A 20371-nucleotide genomic window follows, 5' to 3' on the forward strand; every position below is an offset into this window, starting at 1 on the left:
TCGGCCTCCATCAGAGGTCCCTAGTATCACAGATGCCAGTTTACAGCCAATTCAATTCACTTCACATGATATCAAGAAACGGTTGAGGGCGTTGGATACTGCAAAGACTATGGGCCTTGACAACATTCCGATAATAATACTAAAGACTTGTGCTGCAGAACTTGCTCCACCCCTAGTCAAGTTGTTCCAGTACAGCTACACCACTGGCATCTACCTGGCGATGTGAAAAATTGCCCAGGTATGTCCTGTATACAAAAAGCATGACAAATCCAATCAGGCCATTTGCCAATCAGTCTGCTCCTCATTATCAGTAAAGTGATGGAAATGGTCATAAACAATGCTATCAAGCAGCACTTGCTTAGCAATAACCTGCTCACTGATGCTCAGTTTAGGTTCTCCTAGGGTCACTCAGCTCCTGACCTCATTAAAGCCTTGGTTCAAACTTGGACAAAAGAGCTGAACTCCAGAGGTGAGATGTCTTTGACATCAAGGCAGCATTTGACCGATTGTGGTACCAAGGCGCCCCACCAAAACTGGAGTCAATGGGAATCGGGGTAACTCTGCTGGTTGGAGTCACATCTAGCACAAAGGAAGATGGTTGTGGTTGTTGGAGGTCAATCGTTTAAGCTCCCAGGATATCACTGCAGAGTTCCTCAGGGTAGTGTCCTAGGCCCAGCCATCTTCAGCTGCTTCATCAATGACCTTCCTTCCATCATAGGTCCGGAGTGGGGATGTTCACTGACGATTGCACAACGTTCAGCACCATTCGCGACGACTCATATGCTGAAGCAGTCCATGTCCAAATGCAGCTAGACCTGGACAATATCCAGGCTTGGGATGTGAAGTAGTAAATAACATTTGTGCCACACAAGTGCCAGACAATGACCATCTCCAACAAGAGAGAATCTAATCATCCCCCCTTGACATTTAATGGCATTACCATTGCTGAATCCCCCACGATCAACATCCTGGGTGCTTCCATTCACCAGAAACTGAACTGGTCTAGCCATATAAATACTGTGGCTACAAGAGCAGGTCAGAGGCTAGGAATCCTATGGTAACTAACTCTCCTGACTGCCCAAAACCTGTCCACCATCGACAAGGCACAAGTCAGGAGTGTGATAGAATACTGTCCCCTTGCCTGGATGAGTGTAGCTCCCACAATACTCAAGAAGCTTGAAAGCAGCCCATTTGATTAGCACCCCATCCACAGACATTCATTCCCTCCACCACTGACGCACAATGGCAGCAGTGTGTACCATCTACAAGATGCACTGCAGCAAATCACCAAGCCCCCTTAGACCACCTTCCAAACCCATGACTACTGCTATCTGAAAGGGCAAGGGTAGCAGATACATGGGAACACCACCACATGGAAGTTTCCCTCCAAGCCACTCATCATCTGATCTGGAAATGTATCACTTTTCCTTCACTGTCACTGGATCAAAATCCTGGAACTCCCTCCCTAACAGCATTGTGGGTGTACCTACACCACATGGACTGCAGCAGTTCAAAAAGGCAGCTCACCACCAACCTTCTCAAGGGCAATTAGGGATGGGCAATAAATGCTGGTCTAGCCAATAATGCGTACATCCGATAAATGAATAAATTAATAAAGAAATAAAACTGGGTCCCTCGCAGTCCTAGGCTAAAGCTTCAGAGCAACTCATTGGAGGTTTTGCCCCCAGACAAGCAGTGTGCAGGCCCACTGGCATGTGGGCATACCATGGCACTCATGAACCAAACTCCCAGCTTTGGGGTGAATAGCTCCATTGCCTTCTGGATATCTTGGGAGAGTTGAAGGTTAAGGGATTAAACCCTGTCAAAAACCTGCAGTGGAGACCAAAGGCGGACTGATTTCTAAATATGTCATCTTACCAACAACTCCTGCAACCAAGCCAGTGCCTTTACATTCCTTTGGACTCAACCACGGAGGTTGAGTGTAGGGCCCTGATGTTTGGAGAGCCCAGGGTCTCCATAAATTTTGCGCAGGCTTACGTCCTGACGAGGACACACCAGTTTCACTGCAGAGCATTAACACAACATGGGAGAGAGGCTTAACACGAGTTGATCGCCATGGCTGCAACTGCAGTGGTTTACCTTTATGTGGCATCAATGCTAGATTTAGAGATTACAAGTGGCAGGGGAGGGGTTTAGGTGGTGGTGGAAAATACTTTTTACAGAATTCAGTTGTGATAGATTTTAAAAGTCCTGTTAAATTATTTCTAGCTTTACTGATAAAATTTTCATCAGCACATGAGATAGATTGTGAAATAAAATCAGCAAGTTATATTGTGATATTATGGTGATATGGGTGAAACCTTAAGGCAGTAGAGACATACATACCGGTGGATTGTTTTCACAGATTTGTAGCCCTGACAGAAATGGTTTGTGCAGTTTTTTGTGCGATGCTTGTCTCTACAATCACTCTCACTGTATGAAAATTATTCTGAGTCAGGGATATAAAATTAGCTCTGTAGCTGTTTCCATATATGCCCTTTTTAGTTGAAATGAACTAATTCTGTAAAATTGAACTTACAGAAAAGTGATGAAACCAATGTTGCAGTAGATAAACTTCAGCGTAAGGTCAAACTTATGGAAATACAACTCTCACAGTTGGAAGATATACGTGACCAAGTGAGTACAAGAAAAGTGCCATTACTTGCTATATATTTGGAGAGACCAATACCACATAATACAGTGAATGCTTCCCCCTTAATAAGTCAATAGGGACTAGGGGATATCTGCACTTGTTTAAAGTCAGTGAAATTTTCAAATGTTTTCTCAGCAGTGAAGCGTCACATCTATTTACATTACTGAACACAGCACTAGCTAATCATCAATGTTCCCTGTCTAAGTTAAGAATCTAAGGCTGGGATTTTATGCCTCAGAATGTTTTGCAACATCTTTTGCATTCCTTTCCAGGGGTGGACCTAGGTTGTTATATTGACAGGGTTCTATGGTCCAATAAAAGTTCCTTTTGATATGAAATATCAAATAACATGTCCAATTCTTCATCTAAACCATGGGGTAAAAGCCTGCCTTTAAATTACCTTTCACATTCTGCAGTCTGCTGTAGCCTTTTGCATGTACAGCATGTTCCTTATTCTTATTGGCTTTCAGGCCTAATGAAAGCGCCATTGTTCGTATCCACCCATCATTAGGTGTTTATGCTATGCAGTCAGACTACTGAAACAATACTGAGATCTCAGTTGGCAGCCTTCCATCTGTGAGAGATGATGGGAATGCATCCTCATAATCTGATGCAGTCATATGAGATCATCTGCTGCACTTCTTATGGTTGAACAATCTAATTCTGGAAAGGCAAAGTACCACACATGAAATTGTCTGCTGCCAGTGATGCAGGGTGATCTCTGCTGGCACCTTGTTTGCAGAGCTGGCTTCTGCTTTGAAGCTTCTGAAACTACGTGTTGTCATGGTGGTGATGGTGAACTCCTGCCCCACAACTGGTGTTACCATTTGTATTGGTCGGCAGATAGACTTTCCCACTTGCCATGATTGATGTTGAGGGTTATCATGATTCTTTTGACAGCACCCTTGAATCAGAGTTTAGGGTGCACTATTGGTTTCTTGGCAAGGGCTACTTCCCTGTACAGCATATCCTTAACTGTTTAAAATCGGAGGTGTTTCTGCCTTTTCTAGGCCTCTTCATATCTGTGAATGACAGCTTGCAGAATTTGAAAGTACAATTTACTTTGAAAAGGTTTTGACCTTGTGGAAACATGCTAGTAAAATTTGGTCAAGTTATATGAAACCTGTATTCTTACACTTCAGAACACTTTGTGTGTCCCGAAAACTGCATATGCAGGAAGCTTCAAATATTGAGGAGTGGCCGGCATCACTACAAGGTGGAATTTTCTGATTTTGAAACTAAGTGCAGTGGGGGTCAGGTTCCGTGTCAAGCTGCCTGGCAACCCAAGAAAGAAGGCAGCAAACCACAAGAAAAAGTCAGCACCCAGCTTCTGCCCTGATGCCCTCAAGGTATTGATATGAGGAGAGTGTGAGCATAAGGAGGTGCTCCAGGGCCAGCTCCAGAAAGCACACCAGCCACACCTCTCCTGCTTGGGAGGCCATCACAGAGGATGTCAGCGTGGCTGGCCACCACACCCACAACATGATCCAGTGTAGGAAGAGGATGAATGATCTCACCAGGGTAAGTCATCCTTCAACTCTCTCCAATGTCAAACTCTCATCATGGCATCATGTACTCAAGGGGCTACTCCCTCCAGGAATCTCACACAACCAATAGTGGGTTGATTGTCTCACAGAAACTTTTACATTACCACCATCTCATCTAACAATCTGCACAAACTTCAGTCCCTTCTGGGAGGGCCCACCGCACATGGGTGGCATGCATGTTTCCCAACTTCTGCACCATCCCTTCTCATCACATTTCTTTCTTTTGTCCCACTCCTCCCCATCTCCATGCAAAGCCTTTCCACCCCTCTCCTTCCAATGTTCCCCTTCCACCCTAACCCCTTGCAAAGCCTTCCTGTCCCTTTGCCCTCTCCTGACCCCACCCCCCCACTCAGTGCTTATTATTCCTTCCACCCCATCCCTGGTCGAAATACTGGTCTCTGAATGTTTAGCCCTGTCTGAGTACCACTGCACAGTTGTGTCCTTCAGGACAATGGTGGCACCCACCTGGGGCAGACCAACCCCTACACCCACCCCACCATGCACCCCTCACCAGCCGCCACCCCACCGATCACAATATTGGTCTCTGACTGACTGTTGAGCCATGCCTGAGTACTCCTGCACAACGGTGTCCTTGTGACTACGGAGGCAGTCACCAGGAGCAGACCAGCCCTAAACCCCATCAGTGTGGCATTCTACTGGCATCACAACGAGACTGGCAGGTAGGCTATGTGTGTTGCAGTCACCTCGAAGTAGTGAGCGAGGTGAGGTCCCACTGGTGCACACCACTCTTCCAAACGAGATTCAAATTGACGTGATTGCCCACTGGCGTGATGCAAGATTGGAAGGCGGCGCATGATTCTGGCGAGCAGCTAACTTAATGAGCATTCATGAGATGGTAATGAACGCAAATGGCGTTCACTCCACTAGTCAGCGGGATACCCAACACGCCATTAAACTGCCATCGAAAGAACTGCAAACAGTTTTCACACAGCGAGATTCCAATTTTTTGGCCCCCACTAGATTCTCCGCTCCCATTCGCCACGAAACCCACTGCGGGCAGGATGGGAAAATTCCGCCCTCAACAGAAGCTGAGCAGGTGATCACTCTGTAGCTATAGGGAATTCAAATGGAGAGGGAGAAGAGGAGTGTGTGACCATCAGTCACATGGAAAATCAAGCAGGTAGTGCAGGGACCTGTGGGAGTGTGGCACTCACAAACCGGTATTCAGTGTTGAACGGCAGTGAGGGCAATAACACCTCAGGGCAATGCAGTCAGAAGCAAATCCATGGCACCACTGAGATTTCAGTTAAATTAGTCAGATGGAGTACAGTTGAGCTAACTGAGTGAATACTTGGATTTGGTGAGAGAGAGAGTTTTAAGTGTTTATTTTGTTCTTAAATTTTGCTCTTAAAATCTAACCTAGTCTATAGTTAGCAGTAACTGGAAAGTACTGTATAAACAGGCTGAGTTCTTTCTTCCTTGCAGTTTAGACAAGGTAAACTCACTTGCAACTGTAGGAGCTGAGTAGTTAATTAGCTAACTGATTGAATCTGGTTACTGTAGCCCCAGTTCAGTTTATTATAAATTCAGGGTTCTTTACTATAGCCAAGGCAAACTGTGTGCAGCTAACCTAACTGAGTGAAAACTTGAGTTTGGTGAAAGGGAGTTTGTTTTCTTTTTCTGTCTTTCCCAGAAGAATTGGTTCTTGTTCTACTACAGGGAAAGGAGCTGTTTGGTGAATATCTAGTAAGTGGGTAAGTTCTATTCTATCCCTAAGGTTTAAAATAGTGGTGGAGGTAAAGTTAATAAAATGTATAAGAAAGTAACATAAATAAGTGATTTAATACAATTAAGCAATTATTTAAAACACATTAAGGATGGTAGGACAGGTGATGCGTCAAGGTTGCAGTATCTGGGAGTTCCTGGATAACATTGTGATCCAGGGCAAACAAGTCTGCAGTAAATGTTTGCAGCTTGAGGAACTTTGGCTCAGAGTCATTGAGCTGGAGGCTGAGCTGCAGACTCTGTGACACTTTAGGGAGGGAGAAAGTTATACCAGGAGGCAGTCACACCACTTAGGATAGGATCTTCTGATTTGGTCAGTGGTCAGAAAGAGGAGAGTGTGACTGTGAGTGAGGCAGGTAAGGGGACCCAGAGTGCAGGAGTGTGATCTTCTGCGATTGTCCAGTAGGCTTGAGGTTCTCTCAGTTTGTTTGGATGATAGCAGGGGCTACAGGGTGAATGAGCAAACTGATCATGGTACAGGAAGCCATTCAACTGGGGGGAGCATAAAGGAATGTAGTGGTAGTAGAGGACAGTATAGTGAGGGGGATTGACATTGTTCTCTGTAACAAAGAATGAGAGTCCAGAAGGTGCTGTTGCCTGTCCAGTTCCAGGGCTTAGGACATCTGCTCAGGGCTGGAGAGGAACTTGGAGGGGGAGAATCCAGTGATTGTGGTCCATGTAGGTACCAATGCAAACTGTGTGCAGCTAAGCTAACTGAGTGAAAACTTGAGTTTGGTGAAAGGGAGTTTGTTTTCTTTTTCTGTCTTTCCCAGAAGAATTGGTTCTTGTTCTACTACAGGGAAAGGAGCTGTTTGGTGAATATCTGGTAAGTGGGTAAGTTCTATTCTATCCCTAAGGTAAAATAGTGATCATGGTACAGGAAGCCATTCAACTGGGGGGAGCTTAAAGGAATGTAGTGGTAGTAGGGGACAGTATAGTGAGGGGGATTGATGTTGTTCTCTGTAGCAAAGAATGAGAGTCCAGAAGGTGCTGTTGCCTGTCCAGTTCCAAGGCTTGGGACATCTGCTCAGGGCTGGAGAGGAACTTGGAGGGGGAGAATCCAGTGATTGTGGTCCATGAGGATGAGGAAGGAGGTTCTGCATAGTCAGTATGAGGAGCTAGGTACTAAATTAAGAAGCAGAACCTCAAAAGTAGTAATTTCTGGATTATTACCTGAGCCACATGCAAATTGGCATAGGACAAATAAGATTGGAAAAATGAATGTGTGGCTCAAAGACTGGTGTGGGAGAAGTGAGCTCTGGTTTGTGGGGCAGTATTGTGGTGACAATACAGTCACCAGTATTGGGAAACATGGGATCTGTACCACTGGGACAGTCTACACCTGAACTTTGCTGGGGTTGATGTCCTTGCAAGCCGCATAACTAGGGGTGTAGAGAGGAATTTAAACTGAATAGTGGGAGCAAGGGATCGAATTTGGGAAGGTGTGGTAAACCAAAGAGTAGAGATAAGACAAGAGAGAAAGTATTAGTATGGGAAGTGATAAATATACTGTGACAGGAAGGGACAAAGAGTACAAATCTCAGTAAATTAGCAGATAAGGCTCGACACTACAAAAATAATAAAAGGACAAAACTAAAGGCTCCGTATCTAAATGCATATAGCATTCGAAACAAAGCAATTAAACTGATAGTGTAAATAGAAATAAGTAAGTAAGACCTGATAGCCATTACAAAGACTTGGCTACAGGATGACATAGATTGAATATTGAAGGGTATGTGACCCTTGGGAAGGGCAGGAAGTTAGGAAAATGTGGAGGGATGCCTCTGTTAATTACTGATGGTATTAGCCCATTAGAGAGGGATGACCTAAGTTCAGGAAACCAGGATGTAGAAGCAGTTTGGGTTGAGATGATAAAGGCAAGAAGTCACTTGTGGCCCCCCTAATTGTAACTACATTGTAGGACGGAGTATAAGAGAACAGATAATAGCTTGTCAGAAAGGTACAGCAATAATCATGGGGGATTTTAATCTACATATAGACTGGAGAAATCAGTTGGACAAAGATAGCATAGATGAGGAGTTCATAGAATGTTTTTGGGATAGTTTCTTAGAACAGCATGTTCTGGAGCCAACCAGAGAGCACACTATACTGGACCTGGTATTGAGCAACAAATTAAAACAGCAAGAGGAGACCCGGGAGTTTTACAGTTTGAAACAGCGAGAGGAGAGCCAGTATTTTCAGCTTGAAACAGCGAGAGAAGAGCCGGGAGTTTGGACATGGGAGCGGATCTGTGTGAGAAGGGCAGCAATGGCGGGAGATAAAAACTGGCGGCAGAGAGCCCCTTCAGCCTGTTTCTACCTGTCAGAGCCAAAGTGTGACAGTACAAGAAAATTGGTAGGTGATTGGTGGGTATCCAGGACCAGGGGTCACAGTCTGGGAATACAAGGTAGACCATTTAGGACCGAGATGGGGAGAAATTTCTTCACCCAGAGAGTGGTGAGCCTGTGGAATTCGCTCAAGTAGTTGAGGCCAAAACATTGTATGTTTTCAAGAAGGAGTTAGATATAGCTGCTGGGGCGAAATGATATGGGGAAAGAGTGGGAACAGGCTATTGAGTTGGATGATCAGCCATGATCATAATGAATGGCAGAGCAGGCTCAAAGGGCTGAATGGCCTACTCCTGCTCCTATTTTCTATGTTTCTACTTCTTCTGTGTCTCTTGGTTGACCAAGTGCTTTAAATCAGGAGACATTATTTACAGCTGAAGAAATTCACTTTTAAAATATCTTATAATATCTTATATAATTAAATAGAATAGAGATGGCTGGGGCAGGCAAGGTGTTGCAGTTGGCCTAGCCAGTGAATTCCACATCCCATGAATGAATAAAAAAAAAGCTGTAGCATGTGAGAGCTGATGGGCACTGGTGAGGTCTCCGGTGACCACATCTGCAGTAAGTGCGGCTGCTCGAGGAACTTCAGCTCAGAATTGATGAGCTGGAGTCCGAGCTGCGGACATTCCGACACATGGAGCGGGAGAGTTACCTGGACACTGTTTTAGGAGGCAGTCACACCCTTTAGATTAATTACATCAAACTTGGTCCGTGGTCAGGGACAGGAGGGTGTGACTGCGAGTGAGGCAGGGATGGGAATCCAGAATTTAGTTTTGGAGGAGCCTCAGCCAGTCCATTGTCAAATAGGTATGAGGATCCTGCACCCAGTGCGGTCAAGGGCACAGACTGCAGGAAGGATAAGCGAACTGACCACAGCACCATGGTACGGAGTGCCATTCAAGTTGGGGGTGGGGGGGGTAGGTGGGGGAGAGAAATGTAATAGGAGATAGTGTAGTTAGGGTAATAGATACTGTTCTCTACAGCAAAGACAGAGTCCTGAAGGCTGTGTTGCCTACCTGGTGCCAAGGTTAAGCATATCTCTTCTGGGCTGGGGAGGAACTTGGAGTGGGAGGGGAAGGATCCAGTTGTCGTCATCCACATAGGTACCAATGACATAGGTAAGGCTAGGAAAGAGGTTCTGCTGAGGGACTGAGCAGCTCGGGGCACAAAGGTTCTAATCTGATTACTACCTGAGCGGTGTGCAAATTGACGTAGGTTAAATAAGATTAGATTGGTAAATGCGTGGCTCAAAGATTGGTGTAGGAGAAATGGGTTCCGATTCATGGGGCACTGGCACCAGTCCTGGGGAAGGAGAGAGCTGTTCTGTTGGGATGGGCTTCATTTGAACCATGCTGGGACAAGTGCCCTGGTGAATTGTATAACGAGGGTTGCAAGTAGGACTTTAAACCAATTGGTGGGGGACAGGGTTCAATTGAAAGGTAGTTTAAAAAACCAAAAAGAAATGAGAGAGCAGAGGTGCAGGGTAGTGAAGAGGCAAATGACAATCAGAGTGTGACAGGAAGGGCCAGAAAATGTAAGCAAAAGAGTGCAGCAGAAATTAGAACCAGAATGAGTAATAATGGTAAAAAGTCAAAGCTTAAGGTTCTTTATCTGAATGCATTTGTAACAAAATAGATGAGCAGAAGGCACAAATAGAAATAAATGGATAGAGGCAAAATACTGTGGATGCTGGAAATCTGAAACAAAAACAGAAAATGCTGGAAAAACTCAGCAGGTCTACTTAGCAGCATCTGTGCAGAGAGAAACCGAGTTAACGTTTCGAGTCCATATAACCCTTCAGAACTCTGGAGAGCAGTCATACGGGCTCAAAACGTTAACTCTGTTTCTCTCTCCACAGATGCTGCCAGACCTGCTGAGTTTTTCCAGCATTGTCTGTTGTGTTAGAAATATATGGATATGACTTGATAGCAATTACAGAGATGCAGTTCCAGGATGACCAAGACTGGGAACTCAATATTCAAGGATATTCGACATTCTGGGAAAAATAGGCAAAAAGGAAAAGGAGGTGTTAGTAAAGGAAGTATCAGTGCGGTGGTGAGTTGTGATGTAGGCGCAATAGATCATGATTTGGAATCCGTTTGAATGGAAATAAGGAATAAACAGGGAAGAAGTCATGGGTGGAAGTTGTCTATAGGCTCGTCAGGAGTTGCCTCACTGTAGGACAAAGTATAAATTAGGAAATAATGGAGGCGTGTAAGAAGGACGCAACAATTGTCTCCTCTACATTGGAGAGACCAAACGTAAACTGGACGACCGCTTTGCAGAACACCTGCGGTCTGTCCGCAAGAATGACCCAAACCTCCCTGTCGCTTGCCATTTTAACACTCCACCCTGCTCTCTTGCCCACATGTCTGTCCTTGGCTTGCTGCATTGTTCCAGTGAAGCAAACTGGAGGAACAACACCTCATCTTCCGACTAGGGAATTTACAGCCTTCCGGACTGAATATTGAATTCAACAACTTTAGGTCGTGAGCTCCCTCCCCCATCCCCACCCCCTTTCTGTTTCCCCCTTCCTTTTTTTTCCCAATAAATTATAAAGATTTTCCTTTTCCCACCTATTTCCATTATTTAAAAAAAAATTTTAAAAAAACCCCCACTAGAGCTATACCTTGAGTGCCCTACCATCCATTCTTAATTAGCACATTCGTTTAGATAATATCACCAACTTTAACTTTAACACCTATGTGTTCTATTGTACTATTGTCGTTGACATCTTTTGATGATCTGCTTCTATCACTGCTTGTTTGTCCCTACAACCACACCCCCCCCCCTCCACCTCTCTGTCTCTCTATCTCTCCGCCCCCCACACACACACCTTAAACCAGCTTATATTTCAACTCTTTCTTGGACTCGAACTCAAGTTCAGTCGAAGGGTCATGAGGACTCGAAACGTCAACTCTTTTCTTCTCCGCCGATGCTGCCAGACCTGCTGAGTTTTTCCAGGTAATTCTGTTTTTGTTCAACAATTGTCATGGGTGATTTTAATCTGCATATTGACTGGACAAATCAGACTGGCAGAGGTAACATGGAAGACAAATTTGTAGAGTGCATCAGGGATTGTTTCTTAGAGCAATATGTTGCAGAACCTACCCAGGAACAGTCTATTTTAGATCTAGTACTGTGTAATCTGGTAGGATTAATAAGAGATCTCTTAGTTAAGGATCCTCTAGAGGGTAGTGATCACAACATGGTAGAATTTTAAATTCAGTTTGAGGGTGAGCAACTGGGGTCTGAAACCAGTGTCCTCAACTTAAATAAGGACAGTTACAGAGGTATGAAGAAAGAGTTGTCTAAAGTGAGCTGGGAAAATAGATTAAGGGGAAGGTCAGTGGAAGAGCAGTGGCAGACGTTTATGCATTTACTTCATAACACTTAGCAAAAATTTATCCCGGTCAAAAAGAAGGACTCGATGAGAAGGATAAATCAGTTGTGGTTAACAAAGGTAGTCAAGGAGGGTACCCAATCAAAAACTAAGGCATACAAAGCAGCAAGAACTAGTGGTAGGCCAGAGGTTTGGGAATTTTTTAGGAACCAGCAGCGGATGACCAAATAGCTAATAAAGAGGGAGAAAATTGATTATGAAAGTAAATTGGCAGAAAATATGGAAAAAAAACAGCAAGAGCTTCTATGGGTATATAAAAAGAGAGTAGCTAAAGTGAGCATGGGACTCTTGGAGGATGCAACTGGAGAATTGAGAAGGGGGAGCAGGGAAATGGCAGATAATTTAAACCTATAGTTTGCATCGGTCTTCATGGTGGAGGACACTAGAAACATCCCAAAGATATCAGATAAGCAAGGAGCTAATGGGAGGAATGATCTTGTAACAGCCTCTATCACGAGGGACAAAGTATTTGACAAACTAATGGGACTAAAGACAGACAGGTCACTAGGACCTGATGGCCTGCATCCAAGGGTTTTAAAGCAAGTGGCTGCAAAAATAGTGGACGCATTGGTCGAAATATTCTAGAACTCACTGGATTCTGGGAGAGTCCCAGCGGATTGGAAAACTGCTAATGTGACACCCCTGTTCAAGAAGGGAGGGAGACAAAAAGCAGGAAACTATAGGTCAGTGAGCCTAACATCTGTCATTGGGAAAATGCTAGAGTCCATTCTTAAGGAAGAAATAGCAGGACATTTAGAAAAGCTTAATGCAATCAAACAGAGTCAACATGGTTTTGTGAAAGGGAAATCATGCTTGACAAATTTGCTAGAGTTCTTTGAGGATATAACAAGCAGAGTTCATAAAGGGGAACTGGTAGATGTAGTGTATTTGAATTTCCAAAAGGCAGTCGATAAGGTGCCACATAAAAGATTATTGCACAAGATAGGAGCTCACGGTATTGGGGGTAATGTATTAGCATGGATTGAGGATTGGTTAACGCAACAGACAACGGGGTTGGGATTAATGGGTCTTTTTCAGGTTGGAAAGACGTAACTAGTGGAGTGCCACAAGGATCAGTCCTACGGCCCCAATTATTTACTATCTATATTAATGACTTGGAGGAAGGGGTAGAGTGTAATGTAGCCAAGTTTGCTGACTATACAAAAATAGGTGAGAGGGCATGTCATGATGAAGACCTAAGGAATCTGCAAGGGGATATAGACAGGTTGAGTGGACAAAACTTGGCAGATGGAGTTTAATGTATGAAAGTGTGAGGTCATGCACCTTAGTAGGAAAAACAAAAGGCAGACTATTTTTTAAATGGAGAGAGACTCCAAAAAAAGTGCAGCGCAAAGGGATCTGGATGTTTTTGTGCATGAAACACAAATTAGCATAAGAAGGCAAATGGAATTTTGGCCTGTATTGCTAGAGGGTTGGAGTTTAAAAATAGGGAAGTCTTGTTACAACTGTACAAGGTGTTGGTGAGGCTGCACCTGGAGTACTGTGTACAGTTTTGGTTCCCATATTTAAAAGGATAAACTAGCATTGAAGGCAGTTCAAAAGAGATTCACTAGACTGATTCCAGGGATGAAGGGGTTGACTTATCAAGAACGGCTAAACCGGTTTGGCCTTTATTCATTAAAGTTTAGAAGAATGAGGGGTGATCTTATTGAAACATGCAAGTTTCTGAGGGGGCTTAACATGGTAGATATTGAACAGATGTTTCCACTAGTGGGGGAATCTCGAACTAGGGGACATTGTTGCAGAATAAGGGAACACTAATTTAGAACTGAGATGCGAAGGAATTTCTTTTGAGGGTAGTGAATGCTTGGAATTCTCTACCCCAGAGACTTATGGAGGTTAGATCATAGAAACATAGGAAATAGGAGCAGGAATAGGCCATTTGGCCCCTTGAGCCTACTCCACCATTCACTGTGATCATGTCTGATCATCCAACTCAATAGCCTGCTCCCACTTTCTCCCCATATCCTTTGATCCCTTTTGCCCCAAGAGCTACATCTAATTCCTTCTTGAAAACACATAATGTATTGGCCTCAACTACTTTCTGTGGTAGCGGATTCCACAGGCTCACCACTCTCTGGATGAAGAAATTTCACCTCATCTCAATCCTAAATGGTCCATACCCTCAGACTGTGACCCCTGGTTCTGGACCCCTTCACATTTAGGAACATCCTTCCTGTATCCATCCTGTCTAGTCATGTTAGAATTTCATAGGTTTCTGAGATCCCCCTCATTCTTCTGAACTCTAGCGAATATAATACTAACCGACTCAATCTCTCCTCGTATGTCAGTCCCGCCATTCCGGGAATTAGTCTGGTGAACCTTTGCTGCACTCCCTCTATAGCAAGAACATCCTTCCTCAGATAAGGAGATCAAAACTGCACAATATTCCAGGTGTGGTCTCACAAGGCCTGTATAATTGCAGCAAGACATCCTTGCTCCTGTACTCAAATCCTCTGGCTATGAAGGCCAACATACAATTTGCCTTCTTTATCGCCTGCTGCACCTGCATGCTTACCTTCAGCAACTGGTGTACGAGGACAGCCAGGTCTCACTGCACATTCCTCTCTCTCAATTTATAGCCATTCAGATAATAATCTGCCTTCTGTTTTCGCTACCAAAGTGGATAACCTCACATTTATCCACCTTATACTGCATCTGCCATGCATTTGCCCACTCACTCAGCTCGTCCAAATCACATTGAAACATCTCTGCATCCTCCTTACAGCTCACCCTCCCACCCAGCTTTGTGTATCTGTAAATTTGGAGATATTACATTTAGTTCCCTCATCTAAATCATTAATATATATTGTGAGTAACTGGGGTCCCAGCACCAATCCCTGTGATACCCCACTAGTCACTGCCTGCCATTCAGAAAAGACCCGTTTATTCCTACTTTGATTCCTGTCTGCCAACCAGTTTTTTATCCATCTCAAAACACTACCCCCAATCCCATGCACTTTAATTTTACACATTAATCTCTTATGTGGGACTTTGTCAAAAGTCTTCTGAAAGTCCAAATAAACCACATCCACTGGCTCCCCCTCATCAATTCTACTAGTTACATCAATTTCCTCAACACCACTTCCCTACTAATACTGATTTCTTTCAGTTCCTCCCTCTCTAAATCCTGTGTTCACCAATATTTCTGGTATGTTATTTGTGTCCTCCTTTGTGAAGACAGAATCAAAGTATGTATTTAGTTCAGCCATTTCTTTGTTCCCCATTATAAATTCCCCTGTTTCTGATTGTAAGTGACCTACATTTGTCTTCACCAATCTTTTTCTCTTCACATACCTATAGAAACTTTTACAGTCAGTTTTTATGTTCCCTGCAAGCTTACACTCATTCTCTACTTTCCCATTAATCAATCCCTTGGCCCCACTTTGCTGAATTCTAAAGTGCTCCCAATCCTCAGGTCTGTTGATTTTTCTGGCCAATTTGTATGCCACTTCCTTGGATCTAATATTTCTAATTTCCCTTGTAAGCCATGGGTTGGCCACCTTTTCTGTTTTACGCTTGTGCCAGACAGGAATAAACAATTCTTGCTGTGCACCCATGCACTCTTTAAATGTTTGCCATTGCCTATCCACCGTCATCCCTTTAAGTAACGCTTCCCAATCCATCATAGCCAACCCGCACCTCATACCATCATAGTTTCCTTGATTAAAATTCAGGGCCCTAGTCTCAGAATCAACTACGTCACTCACCATGTTGATGAATTCTTCAATCATATTATGGTTGCTCATCCCTAAGGGGCCTCGCACAACTAGATTGCCAATTATTCCTTTCTCATTACACAATACCCAGTTTAGAATTGGTTCCTCAACATATTGGTCCAGAAAACCATCCCATATACACTCCAGGAATTCCTCCTCTACGGTATTTTTACTAATTTGATTTGCCCAATTTATTTGCAGATTAAAGTCACTCATAATTACAAATGTTCCTTTATTGCATGCGTCCATAATTTCCTGTTTAATACCATTCCCAACATCACCACTACACCTTGGGGGTCTATATACAACCCTCACTAATGTTTTTTTCCACTTAGTGTTTCGCAGCTCTACCCATACAGATTCCACGTCATCGGAGCTAATATCTTTCCTCATTATTGTATTATTTTCCTCTTTAACCAGTAATGCAACTCCATCACCTTTTTCTTTCTGTCTGTCCTTCCTAAATACTGAATGCCCCTGGATGTTCAGTTCCCATCTCTGGTCAACCTGCAGCCATGTCTCAGTAATCCCAACTATATCATACCTGTTTACGTCTATTTGTGGGGTTATTTCAACCACTTTATTGCAAATGCTCTTCACATTAAGGCACAAAGCCTTAAGGCTTGTCTTTTTAATGTTACTTATCCAGTTTCCACTATTTTTCACTAAGGCTCTGTTTGATTCTTGCCCTTGATTTCTCTGCCTATCAGTTTTCTTATTCCCCTTTTCTGTCTTTTGTTCTTGTCCTTGATTCCCCCTCCTCTGACTCCTTACATAGGTTCCCATCCTCCTGCCATTTTAGTTTAAACCCTCCCCAACCACTAACAAATGTTCCCCCTAGGACATCAGTCCCGGTCCTGCCCAGGTGTAACCTGTCCAGTTTGTATTGGTCCCACTTCCCCCAGAACTGGTCCCAATGTCCGAAGAATTTGAAACCCTCCCCTTCACACCATCTCTTCAGCCATGTATTCATCCAATATATCCTGCTATTTATACTCTGACTAGCACGTGGCACTGGTAGTAATCTTGATCACTACCTTTGAGGTCCTACTTTTCAACTTACTTCCTAACTCCCTATATCCTATTTTTAGGACCTCATCCCTTTTTTTACCTTTTTTTACGTTTGTACCAATGTGTACCATGACCACTGGCTGTTCACCCTCCCCCTTCAGAATGTCCTGAGACATCCTTGACCCTAGCACCAGGGAGGCAACATACCATCCTGGAATCTTGTTTGCAGCCACAGAAACGCCTACCTATTCCCCTTACAATTGAATACCCTATAACTATTGCATTCCCACACTTTTAACTCCTGCAGATCACTGGAAATATTTAAAGAGGAGGTAGATAGATTTTTGAAATATCGGAATTGAGGGTTATGAGGAGCTGGCACAAAAGAGAAGTTGAGGCCTGGGACAGATCAGCCATGATCTTATTGAATGACAGGGCAGCCTTGAGAGGCCAAATGGCCTACTCCTGCTCCTATTTCTTATGTACCAAGATAGGATTAATTGATAACCTCCTAGTGAAGGCATCCCTAGGTAGTAGTGATCATAATATCATTGAATTTTAATTTATTTTGAGGGAGAAACAAGTGCGTCCAAGACTGGTATTTTAAACTTAAATAAGGGCAATTATGAGGGCATGAAAGCAGAGCTAGCTAAAGTGAACTGGCAAATGAGGTTAAGGGTTAGATCAATCGAGTTTCAGTGGCAGATACTTAAAGGGATATTTCAGAATACACAGAATATATTCTTTCCAATGAGAAAGGAAAAATTCCAAGTTGAGGGCCTACTACCATGGTTGACTAAAGTTAAAGACAGTATCAAACTTAAAGAAAAAGCACATAATTGCACAAAGATGGGTGACAGGCCAGAAGATTGGAAAGAATATAAAGAACAGCAAAGAATGACAAAAAAATGAATAAAGAGTAGAAAATTAGAGTACGAGAGAAAGCTAGCTAGGAACATAAAGACAGATAAGAGTTTCTATAGATAAATAAAAAGAGTTAACAATGTGAGTGTTGATTCTATAGAAAGTGCGACTGGGGAATTGATAATGGAAAATAGGGAGTTTGTAGATCAATTAAACAGGTATTTTGTGTCAATCTTCACTATAGAGGACACAAGTAACATCCCAACATAGCTGTAAATCAGGAAATGAAAGTGGGGAAGGAAATCAAGAAAATTACAATCATTAGGGAAGTGGTATTGAGCAAATTGTTAGGGCTGCAGGCTGACAAATCCCCAGGTCCTGAAAGAAGTGACTAGTGGGATAGTTGATGCATTGGTTTTCATTTCCAAAATTCCCTAGATTCGGGGAAGGTTCTATTAGATTGGAAAATAGTAAACGTAACTCCTTTATTCAAAAAGAGAGGGAGACTGAAAGCAGGAAACTACAAGCCAGTTAGCCTAACCTCTGTCATAGGAAAATTGCTAGACACTGTTATTAAAGATGTTATTGCCTTGGATTTTTCTAAATGCCCTGCTATCAGGCAAAGTCAACATGGTTTTGTAAAAGGGAAATCATGTTTAACCAACTTACTGGAGTTCTTTAAAGGAGTCATATGTGCTGTAGATGAAAGTGGATGTACTCTACTTAGATTTCCAGAAGGCATTTGATAAGGTGCCACATCAAAGGTTATTGCAAAAAATAAAAGCTCATGATATAGGGGGTAACATATTGGTGTGGATAGAAGATTGGCTAGCTAGCAGGAAGCAGAGAATTGGCATAAATGGGTCTTTTTCTGGTTGGCAGGATATGACAAATGGTGTGCCACAAGGATTAGTGCTGGGACTTCAACCTTTTACAACTTATATAAATGGGGAGTATATAGGTTGCAAAAAAATTTAGACAGGTCACAGCACAAAGATGGGACATGGAGTATAGTTTCTAGATGTGCAAAGCTATTCAGTAGGTCCTAAAGAAATACAAAAAATGCTGAACTATTTAAGGGGAGATAGTGGTGTAGTGGTAATGTCACTGGATGACTAATCTAGAGGTTTGGACTAATTCTTTGGGGGCAAGGGTTCAAATCTCATCAGTGCAGCTATTGTAATTCCACCACATTATAGGAAGGATATGGTTGCACTGGTGAGGGTGCAGGGGAGATTGCTACCTGGGCTGGAGGGCCTAGAAAGATTGGATAGACTGGGGTTGTTTTCCATGAAGGTTGAGAGGGGACCTGAGAGGTGTGTAAGATTATGAAGGGCATAGATCGGGAGGATAAGAAGGCACTTTTTCCATTAGTAGAGGGGTCAATAACCAGGGGGCATAGATTCAAGGTAAGAGGTAGAAGGCTAAGAGGGGAGTTGAGAAATATTTTCACCCGGAGGGTGGTGGGAGTCTGGAACTCACTGTCTGAAAGAGTGGTTGAGTCAGAAGCTTTCATAACATTTAAGAAGTATTTAGATATTGACTTGCGTTGCCATAGCCTCCAGAGCTATGGGCCAAGTGCTAGAAAATGGGATCAGTGTTGTCAGATCTTTGTTGACCAGCATGGGCACAATGGGCCGAATGACCTCCTTCTATGCTGTAAAAGCCTGAGTCTGAGACTTGGATGAAGGAACCGAAGGCATGGTTGCTAAATTTGCTGGCAGCACAAATAGGTAGGAAAGTAAATTGTGAGGAGGACATAAGGAGGCTACAAAGTGACGTTGATAGGTTAAGTGAGTGGACCAAGATCTGGCAAATGTGAGATTGTTCATTTTGGCAGGAACAATAAAAAAGAAGCTTATCTAAATGGTGAGAGATTGCAGAGTTCTGAGATTCGGAGGGACCTGGGTGACCTAGTGCATGAATCACAAGGCTAGTATGCAGGTACAGCAAGTAATTAGGAAAGCTAATAGAATGTTATCGTTTATTGTGAGGGAAGTTGAATACAAAAGTAGGGAGGTTACGCTTCAGTTGTGTAGGGCATGGGTGAGACAACATCTGGAGTGTTGTGTACAGTACTGGCCTCCTTATTTAAGGAAGGATGTAAACGCGTTAAAAGCAGTTCAAAGAAGGCTTACTAGACTAATACCAAGAATAGGCAGGTTGTCTTTTGAGGAGAGTTTGGACAGGTTAGGCTTGTATCCACTGGAATTTGGAAGAATAGGAGGTGACATGATTGAAACCTTTAAGATCCTGAGGGATCTTGACAGGATGGTTGTGGTGAGGGTGTTTCCTCTTTTAAGAGAACCTAGAACTAGGGGTGCCTCCCAGAACCATGATGGGGTCCCCCTTGTCCTCACTTATCACCCCACCAGCTCTGCATTCAAAGGATCATCCTCTGCCATTTCTGCCAACTCCAGCATGATGCCATCACCAAACAAATCTTCCCTTCACCCCCCCTGGCAGCTTTCCGCAGGGATCATTCGCTCCTGGACACCCTGGTCCACTCCTTCATCACTCCCTACTCCTCAACCCCCTTCCACGGCACCTTCCCATGCAACCGCAGAAGGTGCAACACCTGCCCCTTTACTTTCCCTCTCCTCACCGTCCAAGGGCCCAAACACTCCTTTCAAGTGAAGGAGCACTTCACTTGTACTTCCCTCAATTTAGTCTACTGCATTTGCTGCTCCCAGTGCGGTCTCCTCTACATTGGAGAGACCAAACGCAGACTGGGTGACCGCTTTGCGGAACACCTTCAGTCTGTCCACAAGCACGACCCAGACCTCCCTGTCGCTTGCCATTTCAACACATCACCCTCAATAATTACCTTTTATAAAATCTTTGACAGGGTCCCATGTGAAAGATTCCTAATAAAACTAAAAATACTAGGGTCCCCTGCGTCATAGATGCTAGTCTTCAGTTAATTCATTCCACATGATATCAAGAAATGCCCGAAGGCACAGGATACAGCAAAGATTATGGGGCCTGACAGCATTCTGGCTGTAGTGCTGAAGACTTGTACTCCTGAACTAGCCACCCCCACGCCAAGCTGTTTA

General features: G+C 43.6%; 1 protein-coding gene across 1 annotated transcript in view; it reads left to right on the forward strand.

The window, feature by feature from the left end:
* The window catches only part of LOC121285069 (desmin-like), a 150888-nt gene that overhangs the window by 52667 nt on the left and 77850 nt on the right, over positions 1 to 20371 (forward strand). Inside the window, exon 3 of the mRNA XM_041201193.1 lies at positions 2542 to 2637. Coding sequence (XP_041057127.1) covers positions 2542 to 2637 — 96 coding nt within the window. The remainder of the gene's footprint in view (positions 1 to 2541; positions 2638 to 20371) is intronic.

This window comes from Carcharodon carcharias, chromosome 12, assembly GCF_017639515.1.
Source record: "Carcharodon carcharias isolate sCarCar2 chromosome 12, sCarCar2.pri, whole genome shotgun sequence".
Lineage (NCBI taxonomy): Eukaryota > Metazoa > Chordata > Chondrichthyes > Lamniformes > Lamnidae > Carcharodon > Carcharodon carcharias.